The sequence below is a fragment of the Pelophylax lessonae genome (genome assembly GCF_965119305.1).
Source record: "Pelophylax lessonae genome assembly, chromosome: 3".
Classification (NCBI taxonomy): domain Eukaryota; kingdom Metazoa; phylum Chordata; class Amphibia; order Anura; family Ranidae; genus Pelophylax; species Pelophylax lessonae.
The window spans coordinates 377,324,380-377,348,848 of NC_138770.1; the positions used below are offsets into that span (position 1 = coordinate 377,324,380).

The following is a 24,469-nucleotide window of genomic DNA, read 5'->3' on the forward strand; positions in this document are numbered from 1 at the left end:
ACTGAGGTTTGATTTTTGAAGGTTCTCAATCCAACCCAGGGTTTCAAAGTGACTGCGGGCCTTGCCCAGGTCCTTTTGTAATCTTTCCCTGGAAGGGGCAAAGAAGAGGAGGTCATCCAGATAAGATATGGGATTACTGAGACTCCTTGAGAGGAGCAAGGGCTTTTGCCATTACCTGTGTAAAAAAACATGGAGCGGATGAAAGGCCAAAAGGGAGGACTTTGAATTTTAGATGCAGGACTTCCTTCCCTATATCCACCACCAACCTCAGAAATCTTTGGGACTGAGAGGCTATCGGAATGTGTAGGTAAGTATCTCTTAAATCGATAGATGCCATGAAGCATCCCTTGGTCAACAGATTCCTGACAGTGAAGATTTTGTCCATACGAAATCTTCTGTATAGGACTGACCTGTTCAGCGGCTTTAAGTTGAGGATGAGATTAAAACTTCCAGGTGGTTTCCTTACGAGAAAGATATGGGAATACAGTACCCTGATGACATTCCTCTGGTGATACCTGACTCACAACCCCTTGTCACATCAGATCCTTTAACAGGTCCTTCATAGCTAGGGCTTTTGTTGTGTCTTTAGGAAGGTTTGTTACAAAATATCTTTCTGGAAGATGATCCGAAAAATCTATTTTGTATCCCTTGGACAGTATGGCTAGAATATAGCCATACTATATTCTAGGTCACGCCTGCCCAGTGAGGGAGGAATTTTTGAAAGGACGCTCCCTCTGCCTTTAGCCCTCTGCGCCAACCAATTCCTTTTTTTCTCCTGGGGCTTGCCATCTTGTTCCTGAGCTCTTTGAGGTTGAAAAAGCCACTTAGCTGGTTGTTTTATCTTCTTAACAGGGAATGATCTCTTTTTTTTGTCGGCTGTCCTGTCTAGAACCGAGTTGACATCAGAGCCAAATAGTAGATCCCCCATAAATGGAATACTACAAAGCTTGCTTTTTAAATGTTGCATCACCAAAGAGCTCATCTGGCGGAGTTAGCTAGGGCTGCAGACCATGCTGTCGTCCTTACAGATTCTGCTGATGCATCTGCAATCTCAGCTACAGCTGTTGACAGAGTCAAAAAAGAATCAAGAATCTCTTGCTTGGATGAATCTGTGATAATATGGGACTTCAGTTGATTTATCCAGTACTCCATATTACTAGATTCGCAAGTAGCTGCCATAGCTGGTTTGAGATTGTCCACGATGAATTGCCAAGCTTTAAGTTGTTGACCCATCCTTTTGTCTATGGGATCGTTCAGATTCCAATGTCCTCAAATGCCAGGTCAGTTCATCTGGAAATTTGGGAAAAGGCTGCATCAAGCTTAGGTACTTTTTTTTCAAAATGCCTCTGGGTCTTCAAAAAGAAAATGCCTTTTATGGGCTTTTGGGAAAAAATGCTTTCTCTCTGGTTCTGCCCGTTTTTTTTTTTTTTTCAATGACCTCAGAGATTCTCGAATGTACTTGAAAGGTGCGACCTTTAGGCTCGCTCAGACCTGCATACATCTGATCATGCACAGATAATTATTTTTTCTCTTCTCCAAATGTAACATAAACTGCCTTTAACAAACCATTAACTTGATCTAAAGACAACTTGTATTTAGAGGGCACTCTTCTACTCCTTCCTCCTCCTCCTCTTCATCTGAATCTTCTTTGGAATGAGAGGGGGAATGTCCCTCTTGGGTAGGGGGACCTACTTCAACCTCCACTGCAGGGATTAACTGTCAGCCCTGAGAGGATTGTGAGGTAGACGGCTGACTTAAGTATGGGTTTGTTAGCGAAGAGCAATAGGATTGAATAGTAGCATCCAGCTCTTTAACAGATCCCATCAAGCCGCTGAATGCAGTAGAAGCTTCTACTTTAACCAAGGGAGTCAATGCATGTCTGACATAGTGTTTTCTTCCAACCCTCAGGTAACTTTGCTTTGCATGAAGGGCATTTCTTTTTACCTGCCAGGTCAGAGCTCTTAGCCTGCCATAACAAGAAAAAACACAAGACAAACCAGTGAGTCAACCTAATTTCTCAACAGGGTCACCACAGGTGCACTTTAAGCATAAACAAGTGATGCCGTACGCTTGCTCTAAGAGTGCCTGCCTTCGCCAGATACCTCACTTCCGGCTTGACGCATCTCCACATAGCAACCGAAAAGATGGCGGTGGCACCCGCCTAAGAGAGGTATTCATGGGCAGTACAGGCTCTCCCCGAGCCCTGAAGAGGTAGAAATAGCCCATCCAACAGCCAGGTCGTGTGGTATGGGAGGAACGGACTCTCTTAGAAAAAAATACAGGTACGGTAAAGCAGGAAGCCTGGTCTCTCAGGACAGCACCTAAGAGCTCCTGGCTCCCACCTAGGTGTTCCTCGGACAGAGGAAACATAAAAACTAATGAGCTGTGGGGAGAAGCCTCCTTTTAAAGTTTGGTGGAAGTGGTGTTTCCTGTTAGCAAGTAGGAGGAGCCACTCTCTCAGGTGCTGTCCTGAAAGACGATAAGGGAAAACTATTATTCAATATCCTGCATTAAGGACAGCTCACAAGCTCAAAACAACTGTATGCATGTTCAGAACCTTCAGTTCTGGTTGTACACTGTGGGAACCAGAGCACAAAGCATTGACTGACATGTCTGCCCATCCAAAAATTATGAAAACACTTCTTCTGTTTTGAAATTGTAAGGAAATATGACAAATGAATACCATCTTTTCTAAAAAGGTACTGCTGTACATGTTGTTAACCGGAAATGACAACCATATGGCCAAACTTAATAAAGAATAAACAATTTCTAAATGCCAATCCTTAAAGGCGAACTATAAACCTTTTTTTCCCCCCATTTTGGATAGAGTAAGGGAGGGTCATTAGTGTATTTTCTGCCCTCTGCGTTCCGATGGGGAGAATTCCCTTAATTTCCTGTCCCATAGCCAAAACAGGAAGGGGTAGGAAATCTCTGCATAATAAGGGATTTGCTTGGGGGACCCCCAGGTCACCAGAACTAGTGTCCCCATTGGAAGATTTCTCCTCTATTAATGTTCTGGGGACAACCCAAAGTTTGGGATTTTCTTTTACTTTAACTTTCAATGATAATGGTAAACAGGACAAATAGAGAGGGTGAATCTTCCTAATGGGGGCACAGACAGCAATAAAAATTGACAGGGGTTCGAATCCATCTCCACTCTGTCCAAAACAAAAAAAAATGTTCTGCCTTTAGTTGTACTTTAAGTAGAGTGTAAAAGGTGCTGGTGACCTGTGTTTAGTTGTGCCACATCCCTGTTACAGAATACAAAAAGAGGAGGATCCCCTGATTGGGACTTTTCAGGCATATATAGATTTGAAAACTTGTGTGTAATAAACAATTGTTTATTACACACAAGTTTTCAAATCTATATGTGCCTGAAAAGTCCCAATCAGGGGAACCTCCTCTTTTTGTATACTTTAAGTAGAGTGACTCCTAACAGAATGCATGCTACTGAAGTGAGACCACTACAAATGGAATGTGATTAGCAGGTGTGGGAAACCACCTATGAATTAGAAATCTCATAGAAACTGTAATGGTTTTGGGTCGATTCCTTTTAATGCCCATCTCTGAACATAATTGAACCCCACACACTTCTCAGCCATTCTGTACCCATCTAGCACATTTTCTTCCTTGTTTTGCTAACCTTAATCCACTGATTGTATGCCAGCGCCATTTCTGGGTGAGGGTGACCAATAATAATCAAGCAATAATCGCAACAGTGCTCTGTGGCTGTTGTCATGACCACAGAGACTCGTCTTCTGGATCCCGAAAGCACCTCGCTGTTGGACAGCCAATAAGAAGTGTCCATGTTAAGCAGGCATTAACAGGGACAACCAAAGAAGGACCCTACCTCCTGTCAACAAAAAAGTGAATACTCAAAAGCCCCACGTGATGGCGGAATTGGTACAAAAAGCATTTTGATTTTTTGATTATCAGTGCCAGCAATTTGTTGGAGGGGAGAGGAGCCTTGAATTAAGCTTTAAAAGAGATGTATGGATTTAGGTTTTTTCAAGAATGATACTTACATAGGTGGATGCAGCATTGGTCCCCCGGCGCCTCTGCACTGAGAACCGAGCAATCAAACTCTGCCGATCGCTCGGTTCTGACAGCTCCCCCTGAGCAGTGAGCTGCTGACTGTCAGCAGCTCTCCGTTCTGCCCCTCCTCGCTCATTGAAGCGTTGGGCTGTGAAGGGGCGGGGAGCGGCCGGCTCAGGCACTCAGACGCTTGTTGAGAGGCTGAGCCGGGTGTCAGTCCAGGCACCTGGCGGATCCCGACTTCCATTGTCGTAATGATGTGTTGTCTGGACTGACTTCTGTGATGTCAGCAGAGAGCGGACTTCCGCCCACTCTCTGGTGAAAACGGTTCACAGGAGTGCAAAACGCATTGTACACCTGTGATCCATAGGAGATGTACAGCCAAACAAGCTTTCTCTTTCGTTCATTGACGGACACAGCTCTTCATCTTTTTGACCGTAAGGTTATACTGCCCCCTACAGAAGTGGGACACTAGGCAGAGAACAAGCTGAAACACGCCTCCAATTCCTGCTATAGGTATTTAGTTTTTTTTCTTCCTAGTCAGGGGTAAGGACCTAGTTCCTTGTTGGGATCTCTGGTACTGGCAATTTTCTTTTTACTTAGAATCTTTTCCTCTTTTTATTATTTTGTTCCTGTGAGAGCTACAATCAACTGCTGGACTGGGCGAAAAAGTGAATAATATAGATCCTTAGGATTCCCCCAGTTCAGTCAGCGAGCGCCTGCAAACCACTAGGTCGGCTGCAACATAGCCCCGCGGGTTAAACGTCTCGCGAGGGCGCATACGAACTGGCTTCGGCCAGAGTCGTAGCGTTTCCTCCTGGCCGACAGCACCCACATTACGATGAAGCGGTGCCCACCCTGTTCCTGGTGTGGTAAGTAGCTGTCCCCCCCCCCCACTACCCCTGGAGGATTTTGGGGGGGACGTGGGCCCCTCCCTGGGTTGGTCAGACCCCCGGTTTCCCATTTTCCCCCTCCAGCCTCTATAAAATTTCGGTCACTGTGGGTCTCTAGGCTCCCTGCGGCAGTTGTTGGGCTGTTTTAACATCAGCGGGTACGTGCTTCAGGCGGCTGGATCCGGCCAAAAATTTAGACCTGTGGCTTTGCCGCCTACTCGCTGGAAAGGATGTGAGGCAGCCCCTGTGAGGGTGGCTGATGCCACTGCCTCCTGTTTGGCCATGCGCCTTCCCATTCCGCTACCCCTGGTTGGTCGGCTCCGCTGAGGCTCACGTCCGGGCGGTTGGGTGCCTTCAAAAATTTAGGCCGCGGCTTGCGGCCTACTAGGCAATGCAGCCAAGTCGGGCGCCGCCGTTGAGGGGGCGGCCTCAGTGTGTGTAGCTGAAGCCCCCACTCACCCACAAAAATGTAGGCCGCGGCTTGTGGCCTGCTAGACCATGTGGTCAGCTTGGCACCTCCCTTGGAGATCTTCTGGGGGCGCTTCATTTTTTCAATGACAGCTTTGCCTCCTTTACTGTGTGGGACACCTGCCCTGTTTTAGTGAGGATACCCTGCCTGCGCGGTCCCTTTTATGTGCTATTATGTCCTCTATGGAGGGCTCAGAGGGCGACCCCCTTGTTTTTTTTTTTTTGTGGGGTCTGATCTGTGGTCCATTGTGGGCCCTTAGCCAGCGTCCCCTTTGCGTGATCGCAGTTGGCAGTCTCTCCTGATTTATTTTCTCGGGGTGAGCTTAGTATATAGCGACCCTACTGGGTCTGTGTCCGCGCACCCTGAGTGCTCAGATAGTGAGGATGATTCCTCTGCGCCTCTAGCCACGCTTAAATAGGCGCCAGTGGATGCACTGTTTGTGTCAGTGCATGAAACGTTAAAAATGAAGGTTGCAGCTGATGCCGCGTTGGAGGCACCGGTTCCTTTGGCACCCACAGGCCCTCCAAAGCGGCAAGGGCGTTCCTCTTTCCACTTACCTTGACAACATTGTCTCAAAACAGTAGGGTTGACCAAAAGTGGTTGCTAAGCGTTTTTTGCTTGCGGTATCCTTATGAGGATTAACTGCATTACAGGTGGACAGTTCCATCTGTAGTGGACTCGTCTGTTTCCAGGTTAAATTGAGCTACCTTCATTTTGGTTGAGGAATCCCCAGCCTTTACAGCTCCAGCTAATAAGAGGGCAGAGGCTCTGGCCCGCCTTATGTGGCTGTGGCTGTTTTGGCGATTAGTCCGATAATTACTATTGCCCTGGTGTCGCAAACTCCGAGTGGGCTAAACTTTTTGCCGGGACCTGGAGGAGAAGCAGCTCCCCCCCTGCCTTGGTGGAGCTGGTGGATCAGTTTTGTCCAAGGGCTACAGTTTGTCTGTGATGCCTCTTTGGATGCCACCCCCCTGCTTTCTTGACTGTCTATACCAGCAGTGGTCCTGCGGCGCATTATCTGGCTGAAATTCTGGTCTGCGGACCAGGCTTCTAAGAAGGCCTTGTCTGATCTTCAATTCGTGGGGGATCGCCTGTTTGGAGCTTCCTTGGATGACCTCATCAAGGGCCTCACAGGGGGAAAGGGTACTCTTCTTCCTCAGACTTCCAGGGGTAAAGAGTCCCGTCGCAGGCGGGGACCCTCCTTTTCGGCTCATAAGCGACTTTTACATCCCTCAGGGTCTCAAGACAAGGGATCTAAGCCCTTTCAGGCCACCGCTGGGGGTTCCAAAAATTCTTAGTCTGGCAAAGTACGAGCAGGTGCTGCTGGACCTGCGGACAAAAATTCCTCCGCATGAAGAGACGCCCTCACCCATATCTGGGGTGGGGGGACATCTTTTCTGCTTTCTGGACCTGTGGATCTCCCTGATCCAGGATAAGTGGGTCCACAAAGTCATTCACTCCGGCCACAAGATAGAGTTTCGATCATATCCTCCAGAAGGGTTCTTCCCTTCCAACCCGCACTTATCCCCAGATCGCTTAAAGGATCTCTATGCGGCGGTGTAAGAATTGTTACTTCAAGGGGTGATCTGATTCCGAAGCCGGAACGTTTTCAAGGTTTTTGCCCAAACCTGTTTACAGTTCCCAGGAAGGAGGGCAAGGTGCACCCAATACTGGACCTCAAGGCACTAAAACGCTTTGTGCGGGTACAGAAGTTCCGCATGGAGTCCATGCGCACGCTGGTGGTATCCCTACATCAGGGGAATTTCCTTGCCTCCATCGACATCAAGGATGCCTACCTTGTCATCCCATTATGTGTTGCCCATCAGCGTTTCCTCCGCTTTGCCATGGGCGAGCAGCATTCTCAATTTGTAACGTTACCCTTTGGTCTCGCTTCTGCTCCTTGGTTCTTCAGGAAAGTGTTGGCCCCGGTTCTAGCATTACTGCGTCAGCAGGGGATGGCGTTACTGGGGTACCTGTACGATCTGCTTTTACGAGCATAGTCTTCATCCACCTTGTTTCACAATTTAGAGAATACTCTGCAAATGCTGAGGGAGTTTGGTTGAATTCTGAATCTTAAGAAGAGTCTACCCTGGTTCCGTCCACAAGCCTAGTCTATCTGGGTCTGAAACTGGACTCCTCCTCAGCCAGGGTGTTTTTTCCTCGGGAGAAATTTCAAAAGTTGCAGGAGGCAATTTGGCTTTTGCTGACCAGCAGACAGTCGTCTCTTTGGACTTGCATGCCCCTGTCCAGGTGAGGAGGCGTCCTCCGCACAGATTGTGCTCAGGGAGTCTGGTCTCAGGAAGAGTCCAGACTACCGATCAATATACTGGAGCTCCGAGCAATCAGACTTTGTCTGGATCATTGGACAAGTCGTCTCCAGGGGTGTCCAGTGCGGATTCAATCGGACAATGCCACAGCTGTGGCCTATGTCAATCACCAAGGGGGCACAGGGAGTGCCCTGGTGGCCAGGGAAGTAGTCGGCATTCTAAGGTGGGCAGAAAGATTAGTTCCAGCCCTCTCTGCTGTGCACATTCCAGGGGTGGAAAATTGGCAAGCAGACTATCTCAGTTGACAGGCGTTAGACCAGGGAGAATGGTCTCTTAATCCGGAGGTGTTTCATCAGTTGTGTCTCCGGTAGGGTACTCCAGAGGTGAATCTGTTGGCTTCTCACCTCAACAGGAAGGTTCAGAGGTTTGCGGCACAGTCTCGGGATCCTCTAGCCGTCACTACGGACGCTTTAGCGGCTCTTGCTGTCCCAAGCGCCAATCTTCCATACTGCTTCACAGTCGCTGGCATTGACAGCTTGGCTGTTTAAAGCCAGGTGCTGAAGGGCAGAGGGTTGTCTTACTCGGTGATTCCTAAGCTGTTAAAAGCTAGAAAATCGTAAGTAGAGGACATACATTGGGTGGTGTGAATGTGAATCCCTTCGGGTTCACCCTCGTTCATTTTCGTTGGCTCAGATCTTGGCTTTCCTCCGAGGCGTTGAGCAGCGCTTGGCCTTGAGTACCATCAAGGGCCAGGTCTCTGCCTTGGTGGTTTTCTTTCAATGTTCATTGGCCACACACTCCTTGGTACCTACTTTTCTCCAGGGTGTGGGGCACTTGGTTCCCCCAGTGCGATCTCCATTGCCGCCATGGGACCTCAATTTGGTGATGTCAGTTCTCCAGAAGCCTCCCTTTGAAAATATTCGGGAGATTCCCCTGCTTACGTTGTCTCAGAAGGTGGCCTTTTTGGTGGCCATTACTGGCGTGCACGGTGTTTGAACTTCTCGTTTATCTTACCTGGTGGTTCACAGGGATAAGGGGGTTCTGCGTCCATATCCGTCGTTCCTGCCAAAGGTCGTCTCTGACTTTCATCTGCAGGAAGACATTGTGTTGCCCTCCCTGTGTCCCAAGCCTAAGCATCCTAACAAAGTTGCCTTGCACTCCCTGGATGTGGTGTAGGCAGTAAGGGTGTATCTGGCAGCTACAGAATCTTTTAGGAAATCAGACTCACTTTTTGTCCTCACGGATGGACCTCGCAAGTGGCTGGCTGCTTCTGCCGCGACTATTTCCATATGAATCAGACAGACTGTGGTTCAGGCTTATTCTATTAAGGGTCAAGTTCCTCCTTTCTCTGTTAAGGCGCACTCTACTCGGGTGCTTAGTGCCTCCTGGGCCTTCCGTCATCAGGCGTCAGTGATGCAGGTTTGCAGGCCGCTCCCTGGTTGTCTGTACACACATTCACAAAGTTTTATAAAGTGGATGTGTTGGCATCTGCAGGTGCTTCTTTTGGCTGCAAAGTTTTGCAGGCTCCTGTTTAGAGGACTTGTCTTCTTTGAGGGTATTTTTTTAAGGTGAGCTCCAGTTGTTGACAGTTGAGCTCCAAGTTACCTGGTTGGCTATGTTTAGCCTTGGGGAAGTTTGTTTTTTCTGCTGTTCCTACCCCTCATGTTTGACACTGCTTTGAGATGTCCCTACGGTCAAGAAGATGAAGAGCTGTGTCTGTCAATGAACGAAAGGGAAAATTTAATTTTGTCATACCGTAATATCCATTTTCTTCTGACACTGCTTGTTAAAAAATGGAATACTTATAGCAGGAAGTGGGAGTATACCCAGAGAGACTGCCCCATAGGGGTGTTCAAGCTTTTTCTCTGCCTAGTGTCCTACTGCTGTAGGGGGCAGTATAACCCTACAGTCAAGACGATGAAGAGCTGTGTCCATCAATGAACATCAGAGAAATAGATTTTATGGCAAGACAAAAATTAAATTTTTGCTGTACATCTCCTTTAAGTTTACATGATTTTAATCTCCTGGTGTGTGTGTGTGTGTCTGTGTGTGTGTGTGTGTGTTTGTATATTTTTAATTATTTGTATAAAACTTTTAATTTACCAATGATAATTTTTTTACAGGGTGCACCCTTATTGGGTCTGTAGAGAATTCTGGGATTTTAAAAGAAAGAGTACAGCAGTAGTTTTTCTCTTTGTAACTCACTGTAATTAAAACACCATACAGAGCCAGGGAATAAAGACGTCTCTCCTCTGAACTATTGAGATATGTCTTGATGCTGTTAGTGAACCCATTCACATGCTGCTTTTGTGTATGGTTGTTAAAACAGGCATTATTGAAAATGCATTGCCTTATCTTTTCAGAGCATTAAGTGACAAATAGTTTTTCTTTTTTAGGCAAGTTTTGTTCCAGCACAGGCTAGCTCTTATCGAGCAGCTAAAAGTCACGGAAGACGCAGCCCTAGTCTTGCATCTGACATCTGTCTTGCTGTTCCAATTCACAACACATTGTATGCTTCACGCACCAGGAAGATGTGTCCCACAGATTATTGCTTTTCTGAAATCCAAGATCCCTGAGGTATTGTCATGAACAAGTTGTAGTATATGTACTGCATAAGACAACTGTGAGTCATGTGAAGTAGCATATAGATATGTAGTTTTACAGTGATGTAAAACATAAATGTCATGAGAGACCATTTTTACAAATCTTTTCCGATTTTACTTTAGATTACACCTATAAATAGTTATCCTACATTTAAAGGACCAGTACACCTGAAATATATTACCTTTTTGTGTTTCCCATTATCTGAACAAAACTTGAGATGTCAGTGCTGAAAGTATTCATATTTAATATCTGATGTCTGCAGTTTTCTCTACTCCTATGATAAATGTAAAAGTACTGTTTTTAAGGGAAAAAGTTTATCAGCTGAATTTGAAACCAGTGGTCTGTTTTTATCCAAAGCGAACCATGCAGGACAAAGCAACAGATTTTCCTAACTGCTTCTTTCTCCAGTGACAGGTACTCACCTTCACTTCACTCCCACATTGCTTAAGCTGTTTGGAGGAAAGTGAAATACCTAGCACTTTCAGGTGTAGAAAGGATGCCATTCAGGCATCCAGCACTGTCACAGGGGGCAGGTAGAAAGACCCCTGCCCCAAGTAAGCTCTGCAGCATGGGAGTAAAAGGAAAGCCGACATTGCAGACTTTTCCTGAAGATCAAAAAGCTCTGCCTGTCATGCTGGTGCTTTGGCTTCAGTTCATTCTGAGCCACTGTCCTAGAACAAGTATGGAGAGAAGGGCAACTGTCATTCTGGAATTCTGATTTTTTTATTTTTTTTTGAAGATGGGTAACTGTCATCTTTGAAATCAGACCACCAATGGCGGCTCACATATTTTTGTTATCACAGGTAAACCTTTTGGGGGCAGTGATCAGAGAAGCACAGATCATCAGTGGCTTATATGCTTGTAAACACTCCTATGGTAGAGCAATAAAAGTGAATGTAATGGTCAAAAAGTTGAAAAAGATCATTTCTCTATCGTCCGTCGACAGACGCAACCTCATCTCCATGAGCTGAGTGGGTTTATCCTCCTCCCATAAGGAGTAGACTAGGCAGTAAAATTTGAAGACACGCCCAGGGGGCTGTCCCTCTAGGCATAAACCCCCCACAAGCACATCAGTTTGTTTCTGCCTAGAGAAGGCGTAGGACCTAGGTTTCCTGCTGGGACTCCAGTCTCAGTTTTTTTATTCTTTTCAGAATATTTTCTTTTATTTATCTTTACTCACTTGCTAGCTTGTGTTCAGGGAAGAGTTTTCCTGGCGAACTACAAGCAACGATGCCGGCTGGTGCTTCGCACTGGATAATCTAGATCCTTATGGTCCCCCCAATCTGGCCTACGAGCGTGAGAAGGTTAAAGTTCCGACCTAGGCCTAGCCACAACGGTGCCCCCTGACCTGGAGGGGGACGAGCCTGCGAGCGGATGCCTCGTCGGGATGCATAGACCTGGAACGCCCTGAGTCGCAGCGTTCCCATCGGCTGGCAGCACCCCCACTTCAGGCGGGAGGCAGTCTGCCCAGAGCAGAGCCCACCCGGTCCATGGTATGGTGAGTAAATGTGCCCCCCCCTGGGGATAATTGGATTTGTGCCTCCCAAGAGATCCCCCTGGTCTGCCCGGTACCCGGTCTGTGTATCCTTCCCTCTCCCTGTCCCTGCAGGGGCTGTGTGTCTGGTGTGCTCTGGCGCTATGGGGGGGGGGAGTGACATGGTACCTTGGGCTTGCTGGTCCCTGTTGTGGTTCCTGAGGCCTTCATGTGTCGGTCCCAAGCTGCATGGTGCGCTGTGGGCACCGCCATCTTAGATGTGGGCAATGAGATTTTTCCCCCATAGACTTGTATGGGGCAGCAATTTTCCCTGCAGCGTCCTATTGTTTTCTATGGGCATCCATCTTTGTGTAGCCCTGGTGCTATAGGCGACATCACTTCCTGTGTGGTCATTTCCTGCTGCTGTGCAGAGGTCACTTCTTGCTTTTCTCTCCATGCTGTGGTAGATTCAGGAGAAAGTGTCTGAGGTGGTAATGTATTGAAGGTATTGGGGGTCCCTGCAGGCATATCCTTACACTTTCTGTTATCAGTTTGGTTTAAAGGGGTTCCCTGCAGACCGCTGCGATTGGTGGTAGATACTGCGATTTGCGCTCTTAAAGCGACAGTACTCCGTTTTTTTGCAATTTGCACTATGGAGTCCCAAACTGAAAAATCACCCTCAGACCCACTTTGTGCGACTCCCAGACAGTCCGGATTGCAGTCGCTGGCCTCAATTTCAGCTGCCCTGGAAAGCCTGGCGACAAAAGTTGGTTTAGTCATGAAAAGGGTTGATAGCCGAAAATGGCCGCTGCCTTCTCCTTCTATGGAGGTGTCCTCTGATTCAGAGGCTGATGGGGTCGCCCCATTTGCCCCGCTACCTGAGGGGTCACTGTCCTCGCAGTCAGATGGTAAAGAGGACCTGTCTTCTCCAGCTGCAGCGCGGAAACACGCTTTAGTGGATCCCCTGATTATTTCAGTCGGGGGATACTTTAAAATTGGCTTATGAGCCCACGCTGGCAGGGACGCGGTTGACTTCTGGTAAGGTTTTCCCTTGTCCTGACACCTATAACGATATCGTGAATGACCAATGGCGGCGCGTTAAGCACTTGTTAGTGGTGCCTAAACGCTTTAAACGTCAGTATCCTTTTGCTGAAAAGGTTTCCAACTGTTGGACGGTGCCACCTATAGTGGACCATCCTGTTTCCAGATTAAACAAATCTACCCTTGTGCCTGTGGAGGATTCCCCAGTTTTGGCGGATTCAGTGGACAGGCGGATGGAATCCTTTTCTTGCCATCTTTATGTGCTGCTAGGTTCCATTTTGAAACCGGTTTTTGTGTCTGTGTTGGTTTCACAGACGGTGACGGAATGGATTAGGGGGTTGCGGGAGTCTTTGGACCCCGAGACTGTTCGCCTGGAACAGATGGAACTGTTGGACCAGGTGATCCAAGCTCTGGTGTTCCTGTGTGATGCGTCTATGGATGGAGCTCCCCTGGTGGCCAGGGTCTCAGCCGTGGGCATTGTTTTAAGATGCATGGTTTGGTTGAAGAACTAGTCGGCTGACCAAGCTTCTAAAAAGGCCTTAGCTGATCTCCCCTTTCTGGGAGACAGGTTATTTGGCGACTGGATCAAAGCACTGACTGGCGGGAAGAGTACTCTTCTTCCTCAATCTTCCAAGGGTAAGACACTCCATCCTATGCGGGGTCCTTCCTTTTCTGCTCAAAATCGTTTTTATCGTGCCTCGGGGGCGCAAGAAAAAGGTAAGAACTTTTGGAGGTGCTAAAAAGCCCTGGGGCAAGACCAAGGCTGGTCAGTCCGGTGTGCCAGACAAGTCCTCTTCAGCATGAAGGGTCGCCCTCACCCAATTCAGGGGTGGGGGGACGTTTGCGCTTCCTTCTGGAACCCTGGACTTCCTTCAGGATGATTGGGTTCGCAAACTGGTTAGTTCCGGGTACAAGTTCAAATTCCGGTCCCGGCCAGGGGACAGTTTCTTTCAGTCAAATCTTCACCTGTCTCCAGAGCGTTTGAAGGATCTGCGGGAGGCTGTGCGAGATCTCCTGGCTCAAGGGGTGATTGTGCTGGTTCCCCAACAGGAACGCTCTTGAGGTTTCTAGTCAAACCTGTTCACTGTGCCCAGAAAGGAGGGCAAATTACATCCAAATCCTGGACCTCAAGGCTCTCAACTGCTTTGTGCGGGTTCAGAAGTTTTGAATGGAGTCCATTTGGTCGGTTGAATCAGGGGGGTTTTATGGCTTCCATCCATCTCAAAGATGGGCATTTCCATGTTCCCATATTCAAGTGACACCAGTGATTCCTCCGCTTTGCGGTGGCAGAGGAGCACTTTCAATTTGTTGCCCTTTGGTCTCACCTCGGCTCCCAGAGTTTTTCCCAAGGTCCTAGTCCCTGTGCTGGCCTGGTTGCGTCAACATGATATCTCCATTGTGGGGAATCTGGATGAGATCCTGTTGTGAGCAGTTTCCCATTCGGATCTGCTGGACAACGTCTCCATCACCATTTGGATCCTTCAGGAATTTGGGTGGATGATCAATGTCACCAAATCTGCCCTGACTCTGTGCGGGTCACCTATGTAGGGCTGATCCTCGACTCTGCTCTGTCGAGGGTCTTCCTTCCCTTGGACAAGCTTCAGAAGTTGCAAGGGGCGGTCAGGTTGCTGATGGAAGCCAATCAGTCCTCCCTGCGGGCTTGCATGAAGGACCTGGGTCTGATGGTCTCAACCTTCGAATTTGCTCAGTCTCACATGAGACAGCTGCAGAAAGAGATTTTGTCAAAATGGAACATCCTCGGTCATTGAACCAGAAGATTCGGTTGAGCCATCTCACGTCTTGGTGGCTCCAATCGCCTGTCCTATGCCAGGGCAAGTCCTTCCTGACAGTGCTTTGGACAGTGGTCACCACGGACGCCAGCCTGTCAGGCTGGGGTGGAGTGCTTGGGAACTTGGACGACAGAAAAATCTTCCTTGCCGATTAATATCCTGGAGAGCGATCAAGCTCTGCCTACTTCACTGGACAATTTGGCTACACGGCTCTCTGGTTTGGTTCCAGTCAGACAATGCCACAGCCGTGGCTTATATCAATCATCAAGGGGGCACCAGGAGTGCCCTAGCGGCCAAGGAGGTGGCCAAGATTCTGGTATGGGCAGAACACAATGTTCCAGCTCTTTCCGCGGTCCCGGGTGTGGAGAATTGGCAAGTGGATTACCTGAGTCGTCAGGTGTTGGATCAGGGGGACTGGTCTCTGCATCCGGAGGTGTTTCATCTCCTGTGTGCCCTGTGGGGGACTCCGGAGGTGAATCTGTTTGCGTCTCGCCTCAACAGGAAAGTTCAGAGGTTTGTGGCCAGGTCTCGGGATCCTCTGGCCGACTCCACAGACGCTCTGGGGACTCCTTGGGGTCGGTATCGCCTGTTATATGCCTTCTCCTGCCGAGGTTTCTTCGCCGCGTGGCGCTGAAAGGCATTCCGGTCATTCTGGTGGCTCCAGACTGGCCTCGGTGGTCTTGGTACGCAGAACTGGTTGGGGATCCTCCATGGCGTCTTCCTCTGTAGGAAGATCTTCTATCTCAAGGACCGATCTTCCATCCTGCTTTACGGTCACTGGCTTTAACAGCTTGGCTGTTGAAAGCAAGGTGTTGAGGGATGGAGGTTTCTCTGATTCGGTGATTCCTACCCTCTTGAAGGCCAGGAAATCAACCTCTAGGCAGATCTATCATCGTACGTGGAAATCGTACATTTTCATGGTTTGAATCGCTGCAGCTGCACCCTCGCTCTTTTTCGATAGCTAGGGTTCTGGCCTCTTTGCAAAAAGGGTTTGAGCAGCGCTTGGCGTTGGGGGACTATCAAGGGCCAGGTGTCGGCCTTGGCTATTTACTTCCATCGTCCGTTGGCTATTCTTAGTTTGATTCACACCTTCATTCAGGGGGTGCGTCATCTGGCCCCTCCTAGGAGACCTCCGTTGCCTCCATGGGATCTTAATCTGGTTTTGTCTGTTCTTCAAAAGCCTCCTTTTGAGAATATTAGGGAGATTTCTCTGCTTTCTTTGTCACAGAAGGTTGCCTTCCTAGTGGCTATCACTTGTGCCTGCAGAGTCTCTGAGTTGGTGGTGTTGTCCTGTCGTTCCCCTTACTTGGTGGTCCACAGGGATAAAGTGGTCCTCCGACCTAATCTGTCTTTTCTTCCTAAGGTGGTGTCAGATTTTCACCTGAATGAAGATATTGTGTTACCTTCCTTATGTTCTTGGCTTAAACATCACAAAGAAGTTGCCTTGCACTCTCTGGATGTGGTTCGGGCGATAAGTTTATCTGACGGTTACTGAGTCCTTCAGGAAGTCAGTGTCTCTTTGTCCTTCCGGACGGTCCTCGCAAAGGTTTGGCTGCGTCCGCTGTGACCATTTCAAGATGGATCAGGCAGACAGTGGATCAGTCTTATTCAATCAAGGGTCAGGTTCCTCCTTTCCCTGTGAAGGCGCATTGTACTAGAGCGCTGAGTGCCTCTTTGGCTTTTCGCCATCAGGCCTCTGTTGTACAAGTTTGTAAGGTAGCGACCTGGTCACCTGTACACACCTGCCTAGACGACTACTGATGGGAGGAGCATAAACTCATTCAGCTCATGGAGATGAGGCTGCGTCTGTCGAAGGACATCAGAGAAAAAAATTTTATGGTAAGATCTTACAAAAATCTTATTTTTAACTCCTGGTTCACACCAGTGCGATTTGTCATGTTACTTGACTGTTAAAACTTGCATGACCAGTCCCACCCCATTTACAGCTATAGAACTGTTCAAATCACCACAACTCAAGTCGCAGCGACGTTGAAAAAAGTTCCTGCACTATTTCTGCACAATTTCATGTGCGACTTGCATTGACATCTGTGTAAATGAAGTAGCACAGATGTAAGCTACCTGCACTGATCAGCAGCTTTGAAATCGCACAGAAGTAGCATAACATGATTTCAAAACCACACTGGTGTGAACCAGGGCGAACGGTTAAATTGTCTAAGCAAAAAATGTATATGTATGTATAAATCTTATTTTAATCAAAAAACAAAAATGTAACATATTGCATGTTACCAGTGCTTAAATGTTGGGGTTGCATTAGCTTTCTTTTCTCTATCGCTCATTGACAGACGTAGTCTTCTTGATTCTCAAGAGCTGGGTTATGTTGTCTCCGCAGGAGTAGGACTAGGCAGAATGACAAAAACGTTCTGGCTCCACCTTAGGGGCAGTCCCTGAGGGTATATCCTCCCTCTCTCTGCTACAGGGAATCAGTTTTTTTCTGTCTAGTCAGGAGTAAGGACCTAAGTTCCTTGCTGGGATCTTTTGGTCCTGGCAAGACTTTTTTTCTTTAAGAAAAAGACATTTTTTAGGTAGTTTTCTCCAGTGTTTTTTTCCTGTGAGATCTTCAAGCAAAAATGCCGGACTGGGCGACACTTGTGGTCACCCCAGCCGGCCTACGAGCGCGCGCAGACCATGGCATTGGGCTTGGTCGGCCGCGACATATTCAAGTAAGTATGCGGGGCCGGGCGACGGGCTGGATGTTGAGATCCAGTGGTCACCCCGGTTTCTGCCTACGAGCGCGTGCAGACCAGTGCGCTGGGTCGGCCGCGACGGAGTCCCAGTAAAGGGACTGACTTTGCGAGTTAAAAGTCTCGCTTGGACGCCAGGTACCAGAGAGTCGAGGCGTCCACAAACCCCCACCCCGGTGGAGAGGGTATTGTGAAGAGAGGGTGCCTGTCGTTTCGGTATGGTGAGTAAACGTTCCCTTTTTTCCTCATTATGAGGCAGTATATATTATGGGCCCCTCCATATATGGTCAGTATATATCTGATACTTACAAGTCCCCCTTGTAATACAGCATGTGTTTGTGGGAAGTGGACTTGGTTCAAGAGCTAACACTCTACCCAGCAGACTGTAACATTACAGCAGACATAGGAGGTATAATCCTACCTTATGTGCAGTGTATCTCTGTAGATCCATATGTCACCTCTTAGCAGAGTGCAGGTGGATGTGCTGGGAAGACGATATCGGCGGTCCGCCGCCATTTTGCCTTAGACCGAATGCATGTATGTCCTCAGGTCACGCCGGCCGCCATGTTTTTGGAGTCTTATGTCTCTTCTATGGGGGCGGCCATGTTTTGTGAGCCCAGCTACCTCGTGGAGGGCTGGGAACGCCGGAAGGCGTACACAGGGGGCGGAGCCACGCCTTCTGCCCGGGAAAAAGCAAACAACTCCTTCCAGTCTGTGTAAGACAGACGCTGACTGCAGTTTGTTGGAAACTGCACTGCATCGGTTGGTGAGCCTTGGGGGTCCCTCTCTCTCTCTCTGGGATCGAGAAGCAGGTACTCTGAGGGGCGCTATTGCGCTAGGGGGAGACACACAAAAAAAAAAAAAAAAGAAAAAGTTTTTTTGTTTTGCTGGCAAAGGTGTCCTGTATTAACATGGACCCTGCCACTCATGTATCTCCTCCGGATCCCCTCGAGGGGTCTGCGGGATCCTCCAGCACCCCATTGACAATTGAATCTTTGTCAGCTATTATGGAAACTTTTGTGTCCCGGGTGGAAGTGGCTTGTCAGGGACAGGGCGCAAGAAAGCGACCCCCGCCTAACCCCTTATTATCTGAAACCTCGGATTCAGACTCTGAGCCTATTTCTGCAGTTGCAGGTACTTCATCTTGTATTGGTGTCTCGGGTCCTGTCTCTTCAGACAGTGAGGAGGATGTTTCGGCATCCGCCATAGCCCGAGAGGAAGCGTTGGTAAACGCACTCATTGTATCTGTTCAAGAGACTTTAAGGTTACAGGGTATTCCATCAGAAATAGCTGAAACTGAGATCCCTTTTGGGACTAAAAAGCGCATCAAAGTGGCGAAGGTTTTTCCATTGCCCAAATGTTTTGGCAATCCAATCGAAGAAGAATGGCGTCTGCCAAAACGCACTTTTAATATTTCTAAACGCATTGACAGGCGTTATCCGTTTGAGGAAACCCTTATTAAGAAATGGACAGAACCACCTGTGGTGGATTCACCTATTGCTAGATTGAATAAAGCCACGGTTATTCCTTTAGAAGACGCTCCGTCTTTTAAAGATCCAGTGGATCGCAAGATAGAAGCTATGTCTCGCACCATGTTTTCCTTGATTGGATCAGCTTTCAGACCAATAATTGCTATTGGTCTGGTTTCGCAGGCTGTAACTGAATGGACCAAGTGGTTACGCCGGTATCAGATTTGTTGGAACAAATGATACAGGGGTTACAGTTTGTATGTGATGCGGCGTTAGACGCCACTCCATTAATGGCGCGAGCATCAGTCTCAGCAGTGGTTCTCAGGCGTACACTGTGGCTAAAAGGTTGGTTAGCCGACCAAGGTTCCAAAAAAGCATTGGCTAATATCCCCTTTTCAGGAGAGCGTCTATTTAGAGCCAACTTAGATGAGATCATTAAGGATCTCACCGGTGGAAAAAGCACCTTTTTACCGCAAAATTTTAAAGGTAGAGGAACTCGTCAAAGACGAGGGCCTTCTTTTTCTGCTCACAAGAGGTTTTTTCGTCCAGCGGATGAAAAAACTAAGTCCTCCAAAGCTCCTGCAGGAGGCGTCAGGGGTCGTTGGTCGGGCAAGCAAAAGCCCGCCCCCTCCAGACCTGAAGATAAACCATCCAAAGCCTGAAGGTGCGCCCCCACCCATAACTGGGGTGGGGGGACGTCTTCGCCGGTTCCCGGATCCATGGCTTTCCAGAATCCCGGACAAATGGGTTTGCGAAGTCATAAGGTCAGGGTACAAGATCGAGTTTCGATCTCTCCCACCGGCGCGATTCTTCCCTTCCAATATCCGACTATCCTCAGATCGTTTAGAAGATCTGCGGAGAGCAGTCACAGATTTACTACAACAAGGAGTGGTAGTCCACGTTCCTTGGACAGAACGGTTTCAAGGGTTTTATTCAAACCTGTTTACAATACCCAGGAAAGAGGGCAAAGTGCGTCCAATTCTGGACTTAAGAGCACTCAATTCTTTCGTCAACATAAGAAGATTCAGAATGGAGTCCATTCGCACGGTAGCAGCCTTCCTGCATCCAGGGGATGTCCTAGCGTCCATAGACATCAAGGACGCCTATCTTCACATTCCCATTTTCGCAGGACATCAGCGTTTTCTACGCTTTTCCGTAGAGGAGAACCACTATCAGTTTGTGGCGTTACCTTTCGGTCTCGCCACGGCTCCGCGGGTCTTCACAAAGGTGTTGGCCCCAATGTTGGCACTTCTGCGCCAAAGAGGTATATCGATTCTAGGTTACCTAGACGATCTTCTGCTTCATGCAGAGTCTCCTCAGACCTTGCTACAAAACATAGAAATTACTATGATTTCTTTACAGGAATTCGGGTGGCTGGTGAACCAGCAAAAGTCATTTCTGGTTCCCACCCAGAGGCTCGAATATCTGGGTCTAATTCTAGACACAGTCAGGAAAAGAGTTTTTCTTCCGGTAGGGAAACTCCGAAAGATTCAATCAGCAGTCCAGTTGTTACTGTCCAACAGCTGGTCTTCCCTTCGGACTTGCATGAGGGTTCTGGGGTTGATGGTGGCTTCGTTCGAAGCAGTCCCATTTGCCCAGTCCCATACCCGAATTCTTCAGCAAGAGATTCTTCTCAGATGGAATCGGAATCCGGAATCCCTGGACAATCAGATCCGATTGAGCAAACAGACCAGAGAGTCTCTGGTATGGTGGCTTCGGTCTCCGATGCTCAGCCAGGGAAAGTCATTTCTGCCAATATATTGGACGACAGTGACCACGGATGCCAGTCTATCCGGATGGGGAGGAATTCTCGGTCAGTTATCTGTCCAGGGACTTTGGTCCCCGGAAGAATCCAGGTTACCGATAAATGTATTGGAACTGAGAGCGATCAGACTTTGTCTGATTCACTGGACCGAGCAGCTCCAGGGCAGCTCGGTTCGGATCCAGTCGGACAATGCCACGGCCGTGGCTTATGTCAATCACCAGGGGGGCACCAAGAGTGCCCGAGCGGCCAAAGAAGTGGCTTGCATTCTTCGCTGGGCGGAACGATTTGTTCCAGCAATCTCTGCGGTGTTCATTCCGGGGGTGGAGAATTGGCAGGCAGATTATCTCAGCCGTCAGACCCTGGATCAGGGGGAATGGTCCCTCCATCCAGACGTTTTCCACCAGTTGTGCCTACGGTGGGGCACCCCGGATGTGGATCTGTTGGCATCACGATTCAACAGGAAAGTTCAGAGATTCATGGCTCGCTCCCGCGATCCTCTAGCAGAAACCGCAGACGCACTGATCGCCCCGTGGGGGCAATACCAGCTAATATATGCCTTCCCTCCTCTCGCGTTACTGCCAAGACTTCTTCGCAGAATAGAGGAGGAAGGAATCCCAGTAATCCTGGTAGCTCCGGACTGGCCTCGTCGAGCTTGGTACGCCGACATGGTCAGACTGGTGGCGGACGTCCCGTGGAGACTTCTTCTCAGGGAGGATCTACTGTCTCAGGGACCGATCTTCCATCCTGCTTTACGATCGCTGGCTTTAACGGCCTGGCTATTGAGACCCAGGTGCTGAAGGACAAAGGTTTGTCAGCTTCAGTTATTCCTACTCTAGTTGAAGCAAGGAAAGCGACTTCCAGGAAGATTTATCATCGCACATGGAAGTCCTACATTGCATGGTGTGAACCTTTGGGGTTCCGTCCTCGGTCTTATTCGATTAGTCGAATATTGGCTTTTCTGCAACAAGGGGTTGAGCAGAAACTGGCCTTGAGTACTATCAAGGGTCAGGTCTCAGCATTAGCCATCTTCTTCCAGAAGCCTTTGGCTACTCATTCCTTGGTGCGGAATTTCATCCAGGGGGTGCGACATCTGGCTCCGCCAGTGCACGCGCCGTTACCCCCCTGGGATCTTAATTTAGTGTTGTCGGTTCTTCAGAAACCTCCCTTTGAAGATATTAGGGAGATTCCTCTACCCACGTTGTCCCAGAAGGTGGCCTACTTGGTGGCTATTACTTCTGCACGCAGGGTGTCAGAACTGGCCGCATTATCTTGTCGTTCACCATATCTGGTGGTTCATAGAGATAAGGTGGTTCTTCGTCCGAATCCATCCTTCCTACCAAAAGTGGTTTCAGAATTTCATCTGAATGAAGAAATTGTATTACCTTCCCTGTGTCCTAAGCCCAGTCATCCTCGGGAGTTTGCGTTACACTCCTTGGATGTGGTCCGGGCGATCAGGGTATACTTGAAAACGACAGACTCGTTTCGCAAGACGGATTCACTTTTTGTGATCCCAGATGGACCCAAAAAGGGGTTGCCTGCATCTGCCGCGACCATTTCCAGATGGATCAGACAGACGGTAGTACAGGCTTATTCTATTAAGGGTCGGGAGCCCCCGTTCCCTGTTAAGGCGCACTCCACTCGGGCACTTAGTGCGTCATGGGCCTTTCGCCATCAGGCGTCAGTGGTCCAGGTGTGCAAGGCGGCTACCTGGTCGTCGGTGCATACCTTTACTAAACATTATAAAGTTGATGTAATGGCATCGTCTGATGCCTCGTTTGGCCGCAAGGTTTTGCAGGCCGCAATTTGAGGAGACCAGTGGTCTACCTCGAGGGTTTTTTCCGTTGGAAAATTTTTCTTTAGTCTCATTCTTGTTTATAATGAGCCTTTAAAACTTCTAGTTTGGCACCGGTTGGGCCTTCTAGATTGGATTTGATTTGTCAATCCCACCCCTCATTTGTGGCACTGCTTCTGGATGTCCCAGCTCTTGAGAATCAAGAAGACTACGTCTGTCAATGAGCGATAGAGAAAAATGGATTTTTGTAAGAACTTACCGTAAAATCCTTTTCTCTTAAGCTCATTGACAGACGTAGTACCCGCCCCTCTATCATTGAGTTGGGTTGGGTTAAATTCTCTGTACTGCTTTAAACAGAACTGATTCCCTGTAGCAGAGAGAGGGAGGATATACCCTCAGGGACTGCCCCTAAGGTGGAGCCAGAACGTTTTTGTCATTCTGCCTAGTCCTACTCCTGCGGAGACAACATAACCCAGCTCTTGAGAATCAAGAAGACTACGTCTGTCAATGAGCTTAAGAGAAAAGGATTTTACGGTAAGTTCTTACAAAAATCCATTTTTTTAGGCCTCTTGCACACTGCAGCTTGAAAAAGCTCAGTACAGCATTTATTTTACTGATCTAAAATGCAGCCCATTGTTTACAATGTGCATGTACACACAACAAGCACTGCATTTTGATCAGTAGAAAATAAAATGCAAAAATCTGAAATCATGGTCAGTATTTTTGTGCCAATGTACGCCTAACATAAACACCAGAAAAGATGTCCAAAACATCAGTTGTTTTCACCAGGTAGTCCTGTTATATCACTTGCTGTCCCTGGGTGGCAACATTCGCTCTTCTTTTGTTTCTTTGAGGGGAAAGGGAGTGGGGGAGCTGTGGTTGTCAAAGAGGTTAGACTGTAAGGTGTGCCTCCATTCATCTCCATTACATGTGGGATGGGGTTGCTAGTAGTTCCCAGAAGGAAGATGACATTGTTCTTTGCTTTCTGTCCATATCATGTGAAGTGACACTGGATTTCTGATAAGATAAACAAGCATATTCTGAACTTGCTAAAACTACTGTTGAAAAAAACAAATGCAGCCACCACTTCTAAGGACTGGTAAGCTGCAATAAATTACAATTTTGTTCTTGGGTTTAGTTATCCTTTAAATTGAGTAACATTTATTCTATGTTTTAAATATTTATTTATTTGCCAATTTTGTATTCTCCCTTTAATTTAAATATATCTGATGTTGTTTTTTTTTTTTTTATTCCAGGATCAGCATAGCCTTTTGGTTAACTACCAAAGCCTTGTGGTAAAACAGCTTATAGGTCAGACAAAGCAAAAGGAGGATGAAGACGTTGACACGATGGGAGACCCAGCAGAAGTACCTGAGAAAGCATCAGAAGACGTTCGAAAGGAACTTCAGGAATTGTCCAACAAAATCAAAGATCTTGCTCTGCGTTCCAGAAAGTCCTCTGCATCTGAAGAGTAACAGGAAATTGATTCATTTTTCCATCTCACAACCTACAAATAATGTCAAAATGGAAAAAACATATTAAAAATGCACAGTTCCACAAGATAATGAAATTATGTATTCCCTAATTTAAATAAGGTTTATTTTGGCATTATTTTGTGATAAACTATGGAAGAAGAATATTTTATTATTCTAATAATAAAAGTATCTTTAAATAGTGGTCTTTGTACAGAACCCCTGTTTCTAGCTATCTCAGTCTTTTTGCCTGACACCTGATCACTACAGTTTATTTTCTGTTTTTTAAAAAAAACCTGTGACCCTGTGTTGTTTAAATCGTTAATGCCTTAACCACTTAAGCCCCGGAAGATTTTACCCCCTTCCTGACCAGGGCCTATTTTGCGATTCGGCACTGCGTGACTTTAACGGACAATTGCGCGGTCGTGCGACACTGTACCCAAATGAAATTGACGTCCTTTTTTCCCACAAACAGAGCTTTCTTTTGGTGGTATTTGATCACCTGTGCGATTTTTTGATCATGCGCTATAAACAAAAAAAGAGCGTCAATTTTGCAAAAATAACAATATTTTTCACTTTTTTTTATATGAAATTCCCCCCCAAAAAAATGTAAAAATCAAAATTTTTTAACATTTTCGGCCAATTTGTTTTATGCTACATATGTTTGGTAAAAAAAATCGCAAAAAGCGTATTTTG

At 47.6% G+C, this 24,469-nt stretch overlaps 1 protein-coding gene across 1 annotated transcript in view; it reads left to right on the forward strand.

The window, feature by feature from the left end:
- UFL1 (UFM1 specific ligase 1) overlaps nt 1-23,992 on the forward strand; it is a gene marked incomplete at its 5' end in the record, with an annotated part of 139,820 nt that extends 115,828 nt beyond the window's left edge. The window contains 2 exons of the mRNA XM_082250898.1: nt 10,061-10,241; nt 23,558-23,992. Coding sequence (XP_082107024.1) covers nt 10,061-10,241; nt 23,558-23,776 — 400 coding nt within the window. The 3' untranslated portion in view covers nt 23,777-23,992. The remainder of the gene's footprint in view (nt 1-10,060; nt 10,242-23,557) is intronic.
- Between the last annotated feature and the right edge of the window lie 477 nt (nt 23,993-24,469).